The 20,165-nt window shown below is 41.8% G+C and overlaps 1 protein-coding gene across 4 annotated transcripts in view; it reads left to right on the forward strand.

Annotated features, from left to right (window-relative positions):
• Positions 1-16,643, forward strand: part of LOC309415072 (excitatory amino acid transporter 1-like) — a gene marked incomplete at its 5' end in the record, with an annotated part of 57,710 nt that extends 41,067 nt beyond the window's left edge. For 2 of the 4 annotated variants that reach the window (XM_082012474.1, XM_082012476.1), the window contains 5 exons: positions 8,994-9,289; positions 10,897-11,130; positions 12,671-12,865; positions 14,166-14,300; positions 15,745-16,643. In XM_082012474.1, the coding sequence (XP_081868600.1) occupies positions 8,994-9,289; positions 10,897-11,130; positions 12,671-12,865; positions 14,166-14,300; positions 15,745-15,949 (1,065 nt within the window). In that variant the 3' untranslated portion in view covers positions 15,950-16,643. The remainder of the gene's footprint in view (positions 1-8,993; positions 9,290-10,896; positions 11,131-12,670; positions 12,866-14,165; positions 14,301-15,744) is intronic. The other 2 variants (XM_082012475.1, XM_082012477.1) reach the window with 2 other exon arrangements.
• Between the last annotated feature and the right edge of the window lie 3,522 nt (positions 16,644-20,165).

The following is a 20,165-nucleotide window of genomic DNA, read 5'->3' on the forward strand; positions in this document are numbered from 1 at the left end:
CCAGAAGCCAGGAGGAACCCCTGTAGGAGAGAAAGTGTGGTGGGTTGACCTTGGCTAGCTGCCAGGTTGCTCACCAAGCCACTCTATCACTTCCCCTCCTCAACTGGACAGGGGGAAAGAAAATATGATGAAAGGCTCATGAGTTGAGATAAGGACAGGGACATCACTCACCAATTACTGTCACAGGCAAAACAGACTCAACTTGGGGAAAATTAGTTTAAGTTATTGTCAATTAAGAACGGAGTAGGGCAATGAGAAATAAGAATAAAACTACCTTCCCCCCACCCCTCCCTTCTTCCTGGGCTTAACTTCACTCCCAAATTCTCTACCTCCTCCTCCTGAGTGGTGCAGGGGGATGGGGAATGAGGGTTGCAGTCAGTTCATCACACATTGTCTCTGCTGCTCCTTCCTCCTCACACTCTTCCTCTTCTCCAGCATGGGGTCTCACCCATGGGAGAAAGTCCTTCACAAAATTCTCCAACGTGGGCCCTTCCCATGGGCTGCAGTTCTTTCCATGTAGTGCAGTCCTTCAGGAACAGACTTATCCAGCATGGATACCCCATGGGGCCACAGGTCCTGCCAGAGAACCTGCTCCAGCATGGGCTCTCCATGGGGTCACAGCTTCCCTCGAGGCACATACACCTGCTCTGGCATGGGGTCCTCAATGGGCTGCAGGAGGACAACCTGCCTCACCATTGTCTTCACCACGGGCTGCAGGGGAATCTCTGCTCCAGCACCTGGAGCACCTCCTCCCCCTCCTTCTTCACTGACCTTGGTGTCTGCAGAGTTGTTCCTCTCACATATTCTCACTCCTTTCTCCCAGCTGCTGTTGCGCAGCAGTTTTTACCCCTTCTTAAATAAGTTATCACAGAGGGACTACCACCATCGCTGATTGTCTCGGCTTTGGTAAGCAGTGGGTCTGTCTTGGAGCCAGCTGGCACTGACTCTGTCAGACATGGGGAAAGCTTCTGGCATCTTCTCACAGAAGCCACCCCTGTGGCTCCCCCGCTACCATGGGAAAGCTAAGGAAATCCTTACATTCAAACCTTTCAGCTGAGAACTGGAAAAACCATTTCAGGCCTAGCTGGTGGCATTCAGCCCCATGCCCCAGGAAGGTCTAGGGGGACAAAGACCCCTAGACCCTTGCCTAGCAGATCAGGTTAAGAAGAATAATCTGGAAAATGTTGGGCTTTAGTTTCACTCTGTTCTCCACTAGTTACTCTCTCTCTCCCTGTGAAAGACCAAAGTCCTGTTGGCATTCTGTCTCTATCAGGACCTCCTCTAATTAAATCAGTGGCAGATAGGGATCACTGGAAACAGCAGATCATTAATCCAAACAGCATACTTTCTGGTGCTGGTTATTTCCATATGACATATGTTGCTACCTTCACTATGTACTGATCATTTGGGGGCTTTTCTGATTTTTATCAGTAACAGGAGAATCTGAAAAGACTGACTGCTGATAAATGTTCCACACTTACCTAAAACTAGATTACTTTGTTCAAAATCTTATCTATACTCCTATATTCACCCGCAATTTGGGGATATCTAAATAAAACTTTTGAATTTATCTTTCAATTCTGACCATTATCTCTTAATTTCTCTTTCTTTGCTAAATTCAAAGATGCTATGTATCATGGGGCTAAGCAATTGTAAGCAACCTGCTTGTTAGGCAGGTACTACTTTTTAACTTCTTGTTCTTTCTGCTGTGCTCTGGGGATATATCAAAAGCCAAAAGAAGCACAAGTGAACTTGGGACATCAAGAGAAGCAGAATCAGTCTAACAATTTGTGGAGGCTCATTCTGTTGTGAATAGGTGGAATTTGATGCCAGACAAAGCTTAAAGAACTAGAAAGGTGCATCTGATAACTGCATTTCTTCTGAACTATTTTTAATTACTATTCTTTCCTGAACTCATTCTTACCAAGGGGATTGGAAGTGTTAATTACACATCCAGACATGAATACTAACCAATATATGCTGTCTATTCCTTGTGATAGTTTTGGCTAGTTAAGATATATTTTAACCCATGTCATCAGCTCTTCTGCAGACAATTTAGAATGTTTTCACACATGTCCATATGGAAAGGAAAGAAAAAATTAATCAGGAAGATGGGATATCACTGCCTTATTTTAATTTATTTTCATTTTTTTAGGGTTGCATTTAAGCAAACATGTTGCTTTTAAAATCATCGTTCACTAAAAATGATATCACCATACTGACTTAGCACAGACATTGCTCATTCTACTATCTCAGAGTACTGATAGTAAACCATGAGTTTTCAGAGCAGTTACCCATACAATTACCTTGTCTGCAAGTTAACTACTGGAATGTGCTACTGCCATGGTATAATGCTGCTTCTTAAAAGTCATGCAATATATTCAAGTCAAATGGCTGTGGGTATCTCATACTACTAATGAAAACAAAAGAATAATAAAAGTGTAAAAAAATTAATTAATTATATTATGCAAGAAAGTAAATATATTGTCTATTTCATAATGAGATAACAATTAAAATTCCTTTTAAAGTTGTTCATTAGCACCATGTCTTGTAACAAAGTCCAGAAATGCCATTATTTTTATATTTTACTTGCAGATAAGGTTGTTAGTAGAATGCTATTAGTATTAAAAGGTATCAAATAATATTTACCTTGTTCCTAATTTCTTTTCTATACATGAACTTAAGGAAAATTTTATGAGTATTTTGCACCTAAAATCTTACCAGGCAAAAATACCTCTGCCTGGAGACAAAACGCACCAAACATCCTCAGAAATTACAGGACTTCAGTGATGTTGTCTAGCCCATCACAGATTATCAGTGTAGGTGTGTGGACTTCTAGTAAAACATAACCAGCTCTTCCGAGACCCCTAAGCCTACAATGTTTTATATGAGCAGTTTTTATTTGTTTAGTTTCTTCCATTACTGAATGTTGCAAAAGAACAAGAATCTGCAGAATCACAGTGTGATATTAAAATGTTGGTTTGACCTAAATGAACAGCTGGTAACTTTGATTCCCACCAAGATACAGTAGAGATCTGCCTGAAAGTAGGGATTTCATAAAAGCTCACAATGTTATCTCTATCACCAGTTTCTCTGCAAAGTAGTAATAGTCAACTCTGCTATTACTTCATCTATTTCAAAACCTTTGACATTTCCTATCCTCTTGAAGGTGCTCTTTCATCCTGTTACTTCCTATAAACAGTTGACTTTTTCACCATTCTACACACAGAACATTTGTTTTGTGGTGGTCAAGCAATCTTGTATTTTGCTTTAAATGTAATCTGAAAAAGCACCAACAAGAATAAACCTCAACCTACGCTTTTTTCTTGGTAGGTGTCTCCTTTGCATTTCCCGTATTTGGTTTTCCCTAATTTCTTTTGCTTCACCAGGAACCTTCTCATGACTTTTGATAGACAACTTTGAGCATAAGAAGGCAGACACATCCACAAAGTTATCCTTAACCTCATTTAGCAATAATGAAAGAAAGATGAGCTCAAACGACTGTCTCAGAGCAAATATAGTTGCTCTGATTCTTGTTGCTCAGATTGCCATTGTTAATCTCACTCTAAATAAACTGTTTCTCCACTGCTCTGGAAAGGGTTCTAGAAAGACTATTCTCGCTAGGCTAAATCTAACATTTCTGAATACTTAAGTCTGACCAACAGGATGAGTCAGCAGATAAGATCTACATCTCTGTGTACCAGTCTAGCTGAAACGAAAACAGACTTTGCTAAGTGAGGTCCTATATCCATATTATAACCCTAAAGAGACTTAACTAATAAAGGATTACAGGCATCCTCCTGCTGGGACAGAATTCCAAAATCAGCACAAAAAAGAAGGAATATGCTTATTATAACCTAAAATGATTTCTAACTGTGTTTTTAAAGGTAAGAAACTTCATGTGATTGTGCTTTGTCCCCTGTAGCTGCCCAACTTTTTCTCAGTCCCTTGTCATAATTTTTGAGCCCAATAGCCCATTCCAACCTAATTTGATGGGGGGGGGCAAGTCTCAGAGAAATCAAAATTGTACTGCCACTGAAAAAAAAGTGGTTTCTGATTTAGCTCTTAACCTGTTCCAACAGGCAGCAGCCATTCAGCCAGGCAGCACATATCTGACACTGTCTAATAGCCATATCATGTGTTGCTTTTGACCTAGTCAAATAGGTAGGAATGAGGGTAATGGAGGAGAATCAGGATAAAGTCAGTTATGATGTGTCTAGGGAAAGTAGGAAATGAATAGGAAATGTGGTAGGAAATTAGGCTTTAATTCCAGTCCTCATTAAGCGGCTTGCTTTTTTGTGTTTGTCTAATCTGCATGCCTACAAGTCCAGCAAAATTACACCCTTCAGATATTTGTATTAAGGAATTTTTACCTAACTTTTTTTTCTACTTTAAAACAGTAATAAATATATAAATATATCACAATAAGCATACCCATATACTTTTTTTTAAAGTGTTTGATGTATAGTTTTAAGCAGTATTTTAACACTCCTGTCATGACTGAAATAAAATCCCTTCAATGATAACTTCTAGATAATTTCCACTCTAATACCTCTCTGTCACTTTGCTCACTAGAGATGAGCCTAGGGGTGGCATGCCGGAGTTGAAATCGACAGCCCAGCTCAAGTGCTTCTACACCAATGCACACAGCATGGGCACAAAACAGGAGGAGCTGGAAGCCATTGTGCAGCAGGACAGCTATGACGTAGTTGCCATCACAGAAACATGGTGGGATGACTCTCATGACTGGACTGCTGCAATGGATGGCTATAAGCTCTTCCGAAGGGATAGGCAGGGAAGGAGAGGTGGTGGGGTGGCTCTGTATGTTAGGGAGTGTTTTGATAGAAATCAAAGATTGTGAAGACCAAGTACAGTGCTTGTGGGTAAGGATGAGGGGGAAGGCCAATGAGGCAGATATCCTGCTGGGAGTCTGTTACAGACCACCCAACCAGGACGAAGAGACAGATGAGACATTCTATAAGCAACTGGCAGAAGCCTCGCATTCGTGAGCCCTTGTTCCTGTAGGGGACTTCAATCTACTGGACATCTGCTGGAAGTATAACATGGCAGAGAGGAAACAGTCTAGGAGGTTCCTGGAGTGTGTGGAGGATAACTTCCTGACACAGCTGGTAAGTGAGCCTACCAGGGGAGGTGCCTCGCTTGACCTGCTGTTCACAAACAGAGAAGGACTGGTGGGAGATGTGGTGGTCGGAGGCCGTCTTGGGCTTAGCGACCATGACATGATAGAATTCTCAGTTGTGAGTGAAGTTAGGAGGGGGGTCAGCAAAACTGCTATCATGGACTTCCGGAGGGCAGACTTTGGCCTGTTCAGGTCACTGGTTGAGAGGGTCCCTTGGGAGACAGTCCTGAAGGAGAAAGGGGTCCAGGAAGGCTGGACAGCCTTCAAGAAGGAAATCTTAAAGGCGCAGGAGCAGGAGGTCCCCATGTGCTGTAAGAAGAGCGGGTGGGGAAGGCGACCGGCCTGGCTGAACAGGGAGATTTTGCTGGGACTCAGGGAAAAAAGGAGAGTTTATCACCTCTGGAAGAAAGGGAAGGCAACTCACGCAGAGTACAAGGATCTCATTAGGTCAAGCAGGGACAAAACTAGAAAGGCAAAAGCCCAGCTAGAGCTCAGTCTGTCCACAGTTGTAAAGGATAATAAAAAATGCTTCTACAAATATATTAACAACAAACAGAGAGGCAAGGAAAATCTCCATCCCTTACTGGATATGGTGGGGAACATTGTCTCCAAGGACGAGGACAAGGCTGAGGTAGTTAATGCCTTCTTTGCCTCAGTCTTTTATAGCCAGACCAGGTATCCACAGGGTATTCAGCCCCCTGAGCTGGAAGATGGGGATGGAGAACACAATAACCCCCCCATAATCCAGGAGGAAGCAGTTAAGGACCTGTTAAGCCACCTGGACACCCACAAGTCTATGGGGCCTGATGGGATCCACCCGAGAGTACTGAGGGAGCTGGCGGAGCAGCTTGCCAAGCCACTCTCCATTTATCAGCAGATATGGTTAACAGGGGAGGTCCCAGAAGACTGGAGGCTTGCCAATGTGACACCCATCTACAAGAAAGGCCAGAAGGAGGATCCTGGGAACTACAGGCCTGTCAGCCTGACCTCTGTGCCGGGGAAGATCACGGAGAGGTTCATCTTGAGAGTGCTCACAGGGCATGTGCAGGACAACCAAGGGATCAGGCCCAGCCAGCATGGGTTCATGAAAGGCAGGTCCTGCTTGACCAACCTGATCTCCTTCTATGACCAGGTGACCCGCCTAGTGGATGAGGGAAAGGCTGTGGATGTTGTCTACCTGGACTTTAGTAAAGCCTTTGACAGCGTCTCCCACAGCATTCTCCTGGAGAAGCTGGCGGCTCGTGGCTTAGACAGGTTTACTCTTCCCTGGGTAAAGAACTGGCTGGATGGCTGAGCCCAGAGAGTTGTGGCGAATGGCGTTAAATCCAGTTGTTGGCCGGTCACAAGCGGTGTTCCCCAGGGCTCGGTTCTGGGGACGGTCTTGTTCAATATCTTTATAGATGATCTGGATGAGGGGATCGAGTGCTCCCTCAGGAAGTTTGCAGATGACACCAAGTTGGGTGGGAGTGTTGATCTGCTGGAGGGTAGGAGGGCTCTACAGAGGGATCTGGACAGGCTGGATCGATGGGCAGAGGTCAACTGTATGAGGTTTAAAAAGGCCAAGTGCAGGGTCCTGCACTTTGGCCACAACAACCCCATGCAACACTACAGGCTTGTGGAGGAGTGGCTGGAGAGCTGCCTGGCGGAAAGGGACCTGGGGGTGCTAGTTGACAGCCGGCTGAACATGAGCCGGCAGTGTGTCCAGGTGGCCAAGGCAGCCAACAGCGTCCTGGCCTGTATCAGAAACAGTGAGGCCAGCAGGAGTAGGGAAGTGATCGTGCCCCTGTACTCGGCACTGATGAGGCCGCAGCTTGAATACTGTGTTCAGTTTTGGGCCCCTCACTACAAGAAGGATGCTGACATGCTGGAGCGTGTCCAAAGAAGGGCAACGAAGCTGGTGAGGGGTCTGGAGCTCAAGTCTTATGAGGAGTGTCTGAGGGAACTGGGGTTGTTCAGTCTGGAGAAGAGGAGGCTGAGGGGAGACCTTATCGCTCTCTACAGCTACCTGAAAGGGGGTTGTGGTGAGGTGAGTGTTGGTCTCTTCTCCCAAGTAACTAGTGATAGGACAACAGGGAATGGCCTCAAGTTGCGCCAGGGGAGGTTTAGATTCGATATTAGGAAAAATTTCTTCACCGAGAGAGTGGTCAAGCATTGGAACAGGCTGCCCAGGGAGGTGGTGGAGCCACCATCTCTGGAAGTGTTCAAAAAACGTGTGGATGTGGCGCTTCAGGACATGGTTTAGGGGACATGGTGGCACTGGATTAATGGTTGGACTTGATGATCTTGAAGGTCCTTTCCAACCTTAGTGATTCTGTGATTCTGTGATTCTGTGAAAGAGGCAATCCCATCCCTCCTTCCCTGGCTGTATAGTCCCAGTCTCAGTGTTTTGCCTTCTCTGGCATTCATCTCCTCAGTGAGCGGATTCACCTCCATAGCCTTTACAAAAAAATGGCCACTTTTTTGCTTGACAAGTTTTCTGCCAATTTAAAGTGTAGGATTGGCTCATGGAGAGATCAAACTAGAAATGATACAGAGGAGAAATTATCACAGGTTGGATGGGAGCAGGTGAGGAAGTGAACTGTCCTTTTCTGTGTCAGCCAACTGTTGGAACAGCTCAGCTGTCTATTTTAACCACAGCCCAAGCCTTAAAACTTTGTAGCAAATTTTATTTGAAACTCAAGAATATCTAACCTCCATGGAGATTTGTTCTGCTACATCTTATTCAGAAATTTTCCCTAAATCTCTAAGCAAGTTTTACTTGAAGTTCTGAAATACTTAAAGTCTTCAGAGGATACAGCAAATATGTGGGAGTGCATCAAAACTATTCAGGTGTGGAAAATAACAAAATTAGGTGTTCCTAGATGCTGATATTCAGGTTTCCCATCTTAGTCTTAAGCACTCCATTTCACTCAAATACTTCCAGAGTCTGCAACAGTCTCCAAATATTACTAATAATACTACAGCTCCTGAACTTAATATTGGGGGTAGGGGGGTGTTAGAAGGCCCAAAGGAATAAAAATCCAAAGTTGCTAAATAACCTTATCACCAGCATCCCATTGCTTTAATATGGTATTTAGCATCCTGAGATATATTAGGAACATTTTACTAGTGATATTTAGTATTCTTTGCTCAAAAGAATTTAATCGGGACAGGACTGCAGTGCTTTTTGAGTCTGGAGAGAAATATTCAGGATACACATTTCTCTTTGGAAAAGTATTAGGTGGTGAAAGACTGGTTCTCATAGTAGACATTTAGGAGCATATTGAGATTTTGAAATTGATTTACCCATTCCATAATGGAACTATTTAAGGTAGAACCCTGTTCTTAATTAAGTGATTATTTGTTACTGCAAAGCAGAGAAAACTAATGGCTTTGCCATAGCAAAGGAAAAAAGAGGTATGTTATATTTCAGTTACTTTCACTCTAATTTTTTCTAATTCAAAAAGATGAAAAAGTAAGGAAACTCCAGAGCACATGAAAATATTTCAGCTAGCCAAAAAAGGTCTATTTATTTAACAGTTGGGAAAAATAACAATTTATAAAAATGCAAACTAAGAATCAATAGTTTTGTCACAAAACTCATGAGCATGACAACTCTGCATCTTTGATTTTGACATATTTATGAGAAAGTGAGTTCTGGAAGCTAAAGGTGAAGCTTTAGCTCTTGAAGTTAATATGGATTTTTATTGCTTTCAGGAAAGCTAGTTTTTCATAAGCGTACATTCTACCAACAAATATTACACAAAAAATTCAAAAGTCCTACAATAATAATTAATAATTTAATGTGTGTTTTTTACCTTTGTTTGCTATAATTCACAGAATTCCTCTCTTTCTTTTCTTTTTGTCTTACCAGTTCAAAACTAAATATGAAAAGAGACTGTTTAAAGTAGATATTTCATCCAATGACACATCCATGGTGACTTCCATATTAAGTAATGTGTCAGAAGCAATGGAAACCCTCACCCGAATGAAAGAGGAAATAGTTCCTGTTCCAGGTTCTGTAAATGGAGTGAATGCCCTTGGCTTGGTGGTTTTCTCAATAAGCTTTGGCCTGGTAATTGGAAGCATGAAGGAGCAAGGTCAGGCATTAAAAGACTTCTTTGATAGCCTAAATGAGGCTATCATGAGACTGGTAGCTCTAATAATGTGGTAAGTGCCTCTTTGATAAATTCCATATTAAGTTACTAACAATATCTTTTCATCACAGTCGTGTACTGGATAGCAAAAGTCTGTTTGGCAGGAAGTCAGACAATAAGATCTTAACTACCTTGTAGCTTTTTTCATAAATGAACCCAAGAACTGTAATTCTGTATATCAATAATTTGCCCAAACATACCTATTCTTTCAGTGTGTTTAGCTTTTGACACAAAAAAATCAGGGTATATGGCAGAATTTGCCAAGCTTATACAGAGCCATTCTGTCTTCATAAAGACAGAGATCACAACAGTATGCTATCAAAGTTTCCTTATAACCTACTCTGACTTCACTAAAGGAAAATGACAAACCTCTCCCATAATCTTATTTCTACACAGCAAGACCTTGTTATCATTAGTTTCCAACACAACTGGTTCCTGCAGTTGTGTAATGTTTATGTATGTCCTTGCATTGTAGCTGCACTGCTTACAGAGACATAACTTTGCCACTTATTTTATTGTGTTCAACAGGTAAATAAAACCAATACCTTTTCCTTCAAACATTAGGTATGAAGTCTTTTCAACAATGAAGATTCATTATTTGTCAGGTAGAAGGTTAATTATGAAAAGAAATTATGTCTTGATGCCACCTTTACTATAGAAAACAAACCATCAACTCCGAAAGCGTAAAAAACTACCCAAGAGCACACACACATATGTTGTAGTACTAGACAGAAAACTAAAAAGAAGTATATTTTTTCCAGTAAGTAAAATTCTATTCTGCCAGGAAACATATATAACAAAGCAATGATCTTTTCTCCTTCTTTACGAGCTCACTTAAGATGCTTTAGCAGTGGATGAGAACTATTATTTCTGAGACATTTCTACATGGATTTGATGGCTGAAAGTGCAATTGAGATATGCTGGATAAATTTTGTTCTGTGGTAACTTAGTATAAAAAGACAAGAGGACATTTATGGAAATAAGGCTGTATCAAAAGTCCATCTGCAGCAGGATTATGTTAGAGATTTATGCTCAGCACTAGCTCCTTCTTCATCTGTAGCTGTGCTTGCTGATAGGAAAAAGCAGATTATACCACCTTTGTTGCTGCCCCACAATGCAGCTAACCTCTGTCATACAGACGGTTTCATGATAAAGTATTTATCCAGTGCCTCACTGGATAAAATGGGGCATGGCCAGAAGCAGCTTGAAATCATCAGAAGTTAGCCTTCTGTGTGGATTCCTTCTCCAACTATGTTGGTTGAGCCTTCATTCATACAGACAGAATTATAACAGAATTGGCTAAACTAGCTTTTAAATGACACTTGATTTCCAAAGGGAGCTCATCTCCTTACATGTCTGAAAGGCATGCTATATGTAGTCTTGAAATCCTTACCAGATCCTGAACCCAACAGAGCCTATCAGAAACATTCACTGCTGTGGTTTCATCTAGGTTAAACTGTTAAGAGTTAAAGAGTTAAACCCTTGGGCTGCTTCTGAATAATAAGTCATCCTACCAGCAAAATCCTACATTCATGTATGCATATAAACACAAAAGGTATGGATGGGGGAGTGGATTTCTATTTTGTTCAGTGCAATACTAACATGATTTCTTGTTTGCAGGTATGCTCCACTTGGAATCCTGTTCTTGATTGCTGGAAAAATTGTTGAGATGGAAGATATGGGTGTGATCGGTGGTCAGCTTGCCATGTATACTGTAACAGTTATCATTGGTTTGCTAATTCATGCTGTCATTGTCCTACCTCTTCTCTACTTCCTAATCACTCATAAGAACCCTTGGGTATTTATTGGAGGCCTAATCCAGGCATTAGTCACAGCTTTGGGAACGTCTTCCAGGTATAATACAATATTTTAAGGCCATATTGTTTTTATAACATTACTGGTTTGAGAAACAATTTTGCCTAATGTAATTGGTTAACTCCATATTCAAACATTCACTTGGGCACTTTATTTCAGTTCCACTGTTCTCTGACAGAGATGATTATTATCATTATATTGACTTGAAGTCTGTTTTCTATGAGAACCCTTGAATAGAGATGAAATAGATCTGTTTGATGACGCAGACTGTATGGCTGGAACCCTTGTGACTTTGATTAGCCTTGGTGTTTGAGATTTGCAAGTAGTTTGTAATGGCTTGCTCATAAAGGATGCTGCTGGCAAGGGAAGTTTTACGTTTGTGTGTGGCAAAATGGAGCAGCAAAGAAGAAGGTTCAGAGGGGATTCTGAGAGAGCTTGAGAGCCCCTCTTGGCAGGTGACATTCTGTGCTCAAAATCCTGATAACCAATGGTGGATATCAGAAATGCAATAGAAATGCCATTTTTGCTCTTTGTTGATGAAATCACAGGGACTTCATATGAATAAAAAAACTGTTTATGTCTATGATGAAAAGAAGCATTATTGTAATCAAATATATATTTCTACATCATATGACCTTTCACAAAACACCTTCCATTTTAATAGATTTTAAAAGTATCTCCTAAAGACAGATGTTTTCAGTCAGCCATTCCATATAACTAAATTCAAGACCCTGGTGTTTTAGATTATTCTGAAGATCTGGATGAGACACTCTTGGGACCATTAATGTAGAATCTGATTAAGTTTTGTATTACTGAAAAAGCTCTTTAGGACTTTAAAAAATTATGCCAGTATATTAATGGGTAGAGGGGGGACAATTACTAATTTCACATTTGACATTTTAATGTCAATCCTTGCAAATTTGTGGAATGCCTTAAAGGGAACTTGATTAATAATGATTTTAAAAGGAAGATAATATAACTAATGCCAGTCAACATAGTTTAGGAGAAAATAAACTTGGGGGGGGGGAAGGCAGTGGCTGTGTGCTGCTTAGCTGCCTACTGGGGTTAACCCACAAGTGGTAACATAATGTAATCGTCCATCAGAATGCCCTTTCCAGGGGAGCCAGCAAATAAAGATGAGAAAACATGCTGTTTACTGAAGGGTTTAATAGCTCAATTTGTATAAATTTAGGAAAACAATGCTTAGGGTTGATTCAATCATAATGCAATGACATCAAAAACAGGAAGCAGTAATTTTTAAATAGATTCTTCAGTCTAGCATGCTAAATTTTAACAAAATCTGGTGATAAAATACTGAAATTACACACATTCAGACTAGGGACTACATAAAGAGTGACAGTAATTAACCATTGGAAAAACCTTCCAAGACCATCAGGAGAACCATCATCATTAGAAGTGTTGAAATACAGCCTTGGCATTAAAAAAAAAAATATTCTGGTAGATCACATAAAAATTAGGACAATTAGAACAATCTATCTTGTCATCACATCTTGTCATTCTTTTCATTCCCTCTTTGTAGAATTTATATCATGTATTACCTTCTTTCTTTTTGTTTCAGTTCTGCAACACTACCTGTTACATTTAAGTGTCTAGAAGAAATAAATGGAGTGGACAAACGAGTTACAAGATTTGTACTCCCAGTTGGTGCTACAATTAATATGGATGGTACTGCTTTATACGAGGCTTTGGCCGCAATTTTCATTGCACAGGTTAACAACTTTGATCTGAACTTTGGACAGATTATCACAATCAGGTACAGAAGCCATTATTACCACCCAGCACATATTCTTCATTAGGTAAACCTTTAAAAAACTGTAGCATGACACACCTATCACTGGACTTAGTAGAGTCAACAAGAACAGTTTTTAATGACTTTTAAATTTTCTTTCTTAAGAACTCATGCAACTTTTGGGAGTTGTAGACTTACAATCAGTACAAAACAGTTCCTAATGCATGTACAAAGTAGTAGCATAAGAGCATCACAGTGGCATGGTACAGTGATAATGCTAGGAGAGGCAGTGTTTTCCTAGTCATGATGGTCTCAAGATACAAGTAGAGCAAGCTGTGTAAGGACTAGCAATACTTTTTATTACACCAGCTGATAGAGGTGGAGAAGATAGGTATGTTTTCAAGTACACAAGCCTTCATGTTTGAAATAGAACAGCAAACAACCCACTAAGTACCACTCGATGATAACTGATCTGCATTAATTTATTATGTTACTCAAAAAGTTTAAGAGAAAAGGGTGATGGGTACATGTGCAGAAGAAAGAAATGTCAGCAAAGGGAGAGGGGGACTGTAGGACAGAGAGACAGGTATTTTATCACTCAGAAACACTGAAAGTTCAGATATGGTGAACTGGGAATGTAGAAGATTTTAAAGTGCTTCTCTCCATAAAAAACATCAGCTTAATTCAATATTCAGCAACAGAAGGCAAAACTCTGTCTTCACACTCTGAGGCAATAGTTCCACATTCATTAATACTAGAGCTTCTCCCTGCCAAATCACCCAACAAAACAAATTCTTCCTAAACTAGATGTGAACAAGCATATTTCTATCAAGTTATTAGACTGTATGATTCAAGGATTCTGGTAGCTTTCTGTTTTCTGATGGCTGAATGCCAACTGTTGGAGGACAGATACTTCACCTAACATGAAATTATAGACTGACAGAGAATAAAAGTTCTTGCATTAGATCTGCCAGGACAAAATTACCTCTGCAGCTTTTCTTTTAACATGTTTGAGCTTGTGGAGTGAATTTGTTCAATGGGTGGGGGCATGTAGCTATAATGTTTTTGTCTGGCCCTTAGCATCTAGTAAGGGATTTAACATATAACAAAATCATGTTTCCAGGGTTCTGGATAAAGGTTTAGTGTAAACATTTTGGATTAAGATCCACACTCCCCTGCAGCCATGTAGAGTTCAGATTAGGGACTTTTTATTTACTACTTAGAAAATGCTTTCTTGCTTCATATCTGTTTTTAATGTTTGCCAGATGATAGGGAGAGTTTATTATGGAAGTCAATTAATTGCTCTTGCCATCTCTCTGCACAGCATCACAGCTACAGCTGCCAGTATTGGGGCTGCAGGGATTCCTCAAGCTGGACTGGTCACCATGGTCATTGTGCTTACATCAGTAGGTTTGCCTACAGATGATATCACTCTTATCATTGCAGTGGACTGGTTCCTGTAAGTGTTTTTATGGAGTCACTAAGGACTTAGACCATATTTAGAAGTGCAATAGCCAGGGACATTTTGGCAATACTGCAGTCAGTGGTGTACTACTTCTGCTGTGGAAGGCAGTTGGAAAGAAATGTTAAAAAGAATCACAATTTCTTGCTATTAATGTATTTTCTTAGAGCAGATGGTGAGGGGTGTTAATTAATGATGGTTCCTCTTCCATGCAAAAGGGTTACTTAGAAATCTGGATCCTTAGGGTACTAAGAAAATTTTCAAACATACTGTAATTCAGTCAGCAAAGAATTGCTTTAGTCTTCTATTTTTCATAGTCTGTCAATGAAAACCTTTCCATCAATCAGGCTCAGAGCTGGTTCAGACCCAACCCAGTTCATTGCAGTCCTGCAGACTATCTAATACAGGAAAGGTTCATATGTCTACCCCATGGACACAGAATTGAAAAGCAGTTGTGTAACTCTCTTATCCAGCCACCACAATGTTTTTCCATTTCTCTGTCTGTAAAAGACTAACTGACACCTGTAGGTATATAGGGAAATCCCTTAGGTCTAGGAACTAAATCAAAGGCTTCCTCCAACCTCTATTTCGTCTAACCTCTATTAGTTATAGTTTCCAGAGGCTTTCACCCTTCAGTCTTCTCAGTGATCCCTGCAAGAATTTGCCCATGTCATTATCTGAATGTAATGTCTTCAAATGATTATTGGAGCAGGTTGCCCAGAGAGGTGGTAGATGCCCCATCCCTGGAAACATTCAAGGTCAGGTTGGAGGGGGCTCTGAGCAACCTGATCTAGTTGCAGATGTTCCTGCTCATTGCAGGGGGGTTGGACTAGATGACCTTTAAAGGTCCTTTCCAACCCAAACCGCTGTATGATTGTATGATTCTATGATTTTCTAACCACATGCCCACAACTTTATGTAGGTGGACACTTATTGAATAACAGTGCCAGTCACTCCTCATCATGCTGCCTCCTACATCTTCTGGGCAGAGCCCTCTAATATGTCTGAATTGTTGTAGTTTACTTTGAATCATTTTATCAGAATTCCACCCTAAATTACTGACCGCAGTTTAGGGTTAGGAGGGAAATGACCCTAACAAGGTAAATTCTCATTGGCTTACATGTTCAGAGGATATAAACACAAACCACCAGAGTATAGAAATGCCTCCGAGAAGCATCTGCCATGCTCCCTTTGTCATCCTCATCATACAGCTGTTTCTTGCTGTGAAGCTGCCAAGAGTATTAACACATTTTGTGGCTCCAAATCCTAGTATATTTGTTAATTTCTGTAGAAGGAATCATGGCATTAACAGTTCAGATAAATGAATATACATAAAATTGCTGAATCATCTAGTAGCTATTTAAAGGCCATTTTAACAGCTAGTCTGCATGCTTCCCTGAACAAGTGATCAAGTCAAGGCTAACTTACTATTTCTCCTTAGGGACCGTCTCCGTACCACTACCAATGTCTTGGGGGACTCCATCGGAGCAGGAATTGTTGAACATTTATCACAGCATGAGCTGAAGAACAGGGATGCTGAGATGGGTAATTCTGTGATAGAGGAAAATGAAATGAAGAAACCATACCAACTGATCTCTCAAGAAAATGAGAGTGAGAAACCATTAGATAGTGAAACCAAGATGTAGGGTAAAGAAGGCATGAGTCCAACATTGCAAGTGTGGAAAACACACACCTTTTTCAGACATTTATATCTTGAATTCACCTTGTCTTCTCCCTTTATGCTAGCACTGGAAAGAATTAATGAAAATATATTCCAAATTAGCAGTGATTAAGGTATATGTTGGCTTCCCACTTAAAAAAAAAAAAGAGATTGTCAATTAAATTAAAAAAAAATCAGTATATATGCTATTCAGTCCTGCAAATGTGACCTTATTCTTTTTCTTTATTTTTTTTTTAATGAACTGGAAACTAAAAACACATTACAGAGCCTGAAAATGGTTTTAATTTTTTAAATACCTGTTGCAAAACTCCTAACATCTATAAACACACAATCAATACTTCTAACTTGTTAACTGCAACCAGCTAAGTAAATTAACAGGGTTTTTGCTTTTTATCTGATATTTTTTCACTAGTGTTATATCCTTGTTCAAATAATAGCAGGACAATAAAAAGAAGGACATTAATTGAAAGGATAAAAGAGGAGAATATCACAGAATCACAGAATCACTAGGTTGGAAAGGACCTTCAAGATCATCAAGTCCAACCATTAATCCAGCGCCACCATGTCCCCTAAACCATGTCCGGAAGTGCCACATCCACACGTTTTTTGAACACTTCCAGAGATGGCGACTCCACCACATCCCTGGGCAGCCTGTTCCAATGCTTGACCACCCTTTCGGTAAAGAAATTTTTCCTAATATCCAATCTAAACCTCCCCTGGCACAACTTGAGGCCATTTCCTCTTGTCCTATCGCTAGTTACTTGGGAGAAGAGGCCAACACTCACCTCACCACAACCCCCTTCCAGGTAGTTGTAGAGAGCGATAAGGTCTCCCCTCAGCCTCCTCTTCTCCAGACTAAACAACCCCAGTTCCCTCAGACACTCCTCATAAGACTTGAGCTCCAGACCCCTCACCAGCTTCGTTGCCCTTCTCTGGACACACTCCAGCACCTCAACATCCTTCTTGTAGTGAGGGGCCCAAAAGTGAACACAGGATTCAAGGTGCGGCCTCACCAGAGCCAAGTACAGGGGCACGATCACTTCCCTACTCCTGCTGGCCACACTATTTCTGATACAGGCCAGGATGATGTTGGCCTTCTTGGCCACCTGGGCACACTGCTGGCTCATGTTCAGCCGGCTGTCAACTAGCACCCCCAGGTCCCATTCCGCCAGGCAGCTCTCTAGCCACTCCTCCCCAAGCCTGTAGCGTTGCATGGGGTTGTTGCGACCCAAGTGCAGGACCCTGCATGTGGCCTTTTTAAACCTCATACAGTTGACCTCTGCCCATTGATCCAGCCTGTCCAGATCCCTCTGCAGAGCCCTCCTACCCTCCAGCAGATCAACACTCCCACCCAACTTGGTGTCATCTGCAAACTTACTGAGGGAGCACTCGATTCCCTCATCCAGATCATCTATAAAGATATTGAACAAGACCGTCCCCAGAACCGAGCCCTGGGGAACACTGCTTGTGACCGGTCGCCAGCTGGATTTAACACCATTCACCACAACTCTCTGGGCTCAGCCATCCAGCCAGTTCCTCACCCAGCGAAGAGTACACCTGTCTAAGCCACGAGCCACCAGCTTCTCCAGGAGAATGCGGTGGGAGACGCTGTCAAAGGCTTTACTAAAGTCCAGGTAGACAACATCCACAGTCTTTCCTTCATCCACTAGGCGGGTCACCTGGTCATAGAAGGAGATCAGGTTGGTCAAGCAGGACCTGCCTTTCATGAACCCATACTGGCTGGGCCTGATCCCTTGGTTGTCCTGCACATGCCCTGTGAGCACTCTCAAGACCAACCGCTCCATAATCTTCCCCGGTACAGAGGTCAGGCTGACAGGCCTGTAGTTCCCAGGATCCTCCTTCTGGCCTTTCTTGTAGACGGGCGTCACGTTGGCAAGCCTCCAGTCGTCTGGGATCTCCCCTGTTAACCAGGACTGCTGATAAATGATGGAGAGTGGCTTGGCAAGCTCCCCTGCCAGCTCTCTCAGTACTCTCGGGTGGATCCCATCAGGCCCCATAGACTTGTGGGTGTCCAGGTGGTTTAGCATGTCCTTGACTGCTTCCTCCTGGAATATGAAGAGTATATTGTGCTCTCCATCCCCATCTTCCAGCTCAGGGGGCTGAATACCCTGTGGATACCTGGACTGGCTATTAAAGACTGAGGCAAAGAAGGCATTAAGTACCTCAGCCTTGTCCTCATCCTTGGAGACAATGTTCCCCGCCATATCCAGTAGGGGATGGAGATTATCCTTGCCTCTCTTTCTGTTGTTAATATATTTGTAAAAATATTTTTTATTATCCTTTACGACCGTTGCCAGACTGAGCTCTAGCTGGGCTTTTGCCTTTCTAATTTTGTCCCTGCTTGACCTAACGAGATCCTTGTACTCTTCGTGAGTTGCCTGCCCCTTCTTCCAGAGGTGATAAACTCTCCTCTTTTCCCTGAGTCCCAGCAAAAGCTCCGTGTTCAGCCAGGCCGGTCGCCTTCCCCGACAGCTCTTCTTACGGCACATGGGGGCCGCCTGCTCCTGCACCTTTAAGATTTCCTTCTTGAAGACTGTCCAGCCTTCCTGGACCCCTTTGTCCTTCAGGACTGTCTCCCAAGGGACTCTCTCAACCAGTGACCTGAACAGGCCAAAGTCTGCCCTCCGGAAGTCCATGATAGCAGTTTTGCTGACCCCTCTCCTTACTTCCCTCACAATTGAGAATTCTATCATGTCGTGGTCGCTAAGCCCAAGACGGCCTCCGACCACCACATCTCCCACCAGTCCTTCTCTGTTTGTAAACAGCAGGTCCAGCAAGGCACCTCCCCTGGTGGGCTCACTCACGAGCTGTGTCAGGAAGTTATCCTCCACACACTCCAGGAACCTCCCAGATTGTTTCCTCTCTGCCGTGTTATACTTCCAGCAGATGTCCGGTAGGTTGAAGTCGCCCACAAGAACAAGGGCCAACGAGTGCGAGACTTCTGCCAGTCGCTTATAGAATGTCTCATCCGTCTCTTCGTCCTGGTTGGGTGGTCTGTAACAGACTCCCAGCAAGATATCTGCCTCATTGGCCCTCCCCCTCATCCTTACCCACAAGCACTCTACTTGGTCTTCACAATCTTTGATTTCTATGCAATCAAAACACTCCCTAACATACAGAGCCACCCCACCACCTCTCCTTCCCTGCCTATCCCTTCAGAAGAGCTTATAGCCATGCATTGCAGCACTCTAGTCATGAGAAGCATCCCACCATGTTTCTGTGATGGCAACTACATCATAGCTGTCCCGCTGCACAATGGCTTCCAGCTCCTCCTGTTTTATGCCCATGTTGCGTGCATTGGTGTAGATGCATGTATGTATAATTAAAGAAAAAAATCCCCCCAATGAGCACTTCTATCAGCTGAGTTGAAATATTTCTGAGAAAGTGATTTTATCTGGACATAGTATTTCGCATTAGTCTCAGCTGATCTTGACAAAAACTTAACCTAGTCAGCTCCCACTGACTTACAAACATTTACGTATGTATGTATATATGTATGTATGTACCTCCACTCTGTATTTGCCCCCTTAATTTCAACATCACAACCTAGTTGAACAATGTATGTGTGTTTTTTTAGGAGCAAGACCCTAAGCTGTATTGACTCTGGGACAGAAAATGTGTCTTCATGTCTCTTTGAAAAAAAGATAGCATGCTCTGGGTATGCCAATTATCTACTTAATAAGCAATAATAAGAATAGAAGGCAATGACAGCCCTCTGCAGAAAGTGCAGAAGGGCCAGATGCTCAGATCCTAAAGGGATTGGATTCTAAATCTCAATGCCTGAGACCAACAGGAGGTTTTCTGATTGGAAACCTCCTAAATGATTAGTCATTCCACTGATAAATTATAAAGCTATTAGCTGGCTTTACATTTTTCCATCTGGAGAAGAAGGTTCCCTATCTCAAAGTGAAATTTTGAAATCCTTGTGTGTTTATCAGCAGCATCTCAAAAAGAAAAAATAACCCTTTAGAACGTAAAACTAATGGGTGCTTTGTTACTTTTTACTAGGAAAAATATATAAATTGCAAAATAGTAAATACTACTATAAATGTTGACATTTTAATTAGAAAGGATTTTAAAGCGCAATATTGTAGGTTTCTTTCAGGGAATAGATAAGGAAAGAATGTAAAAAGGGAGATAATGCATTTGTAATCCTGTGG

The sequence above is a fragment of the Phaethon aethereus genome, assembly GCF_964289735.1.
Source record: "Phaethon aethereus genome assembly, chromosome: W".
NCBI classification, from domain to species: Eukaryota; Metazoa; Chordata; class Aves; order Phaethontiformes; family Phaethontidae; genus Phaethon; species Phaethon aethereus.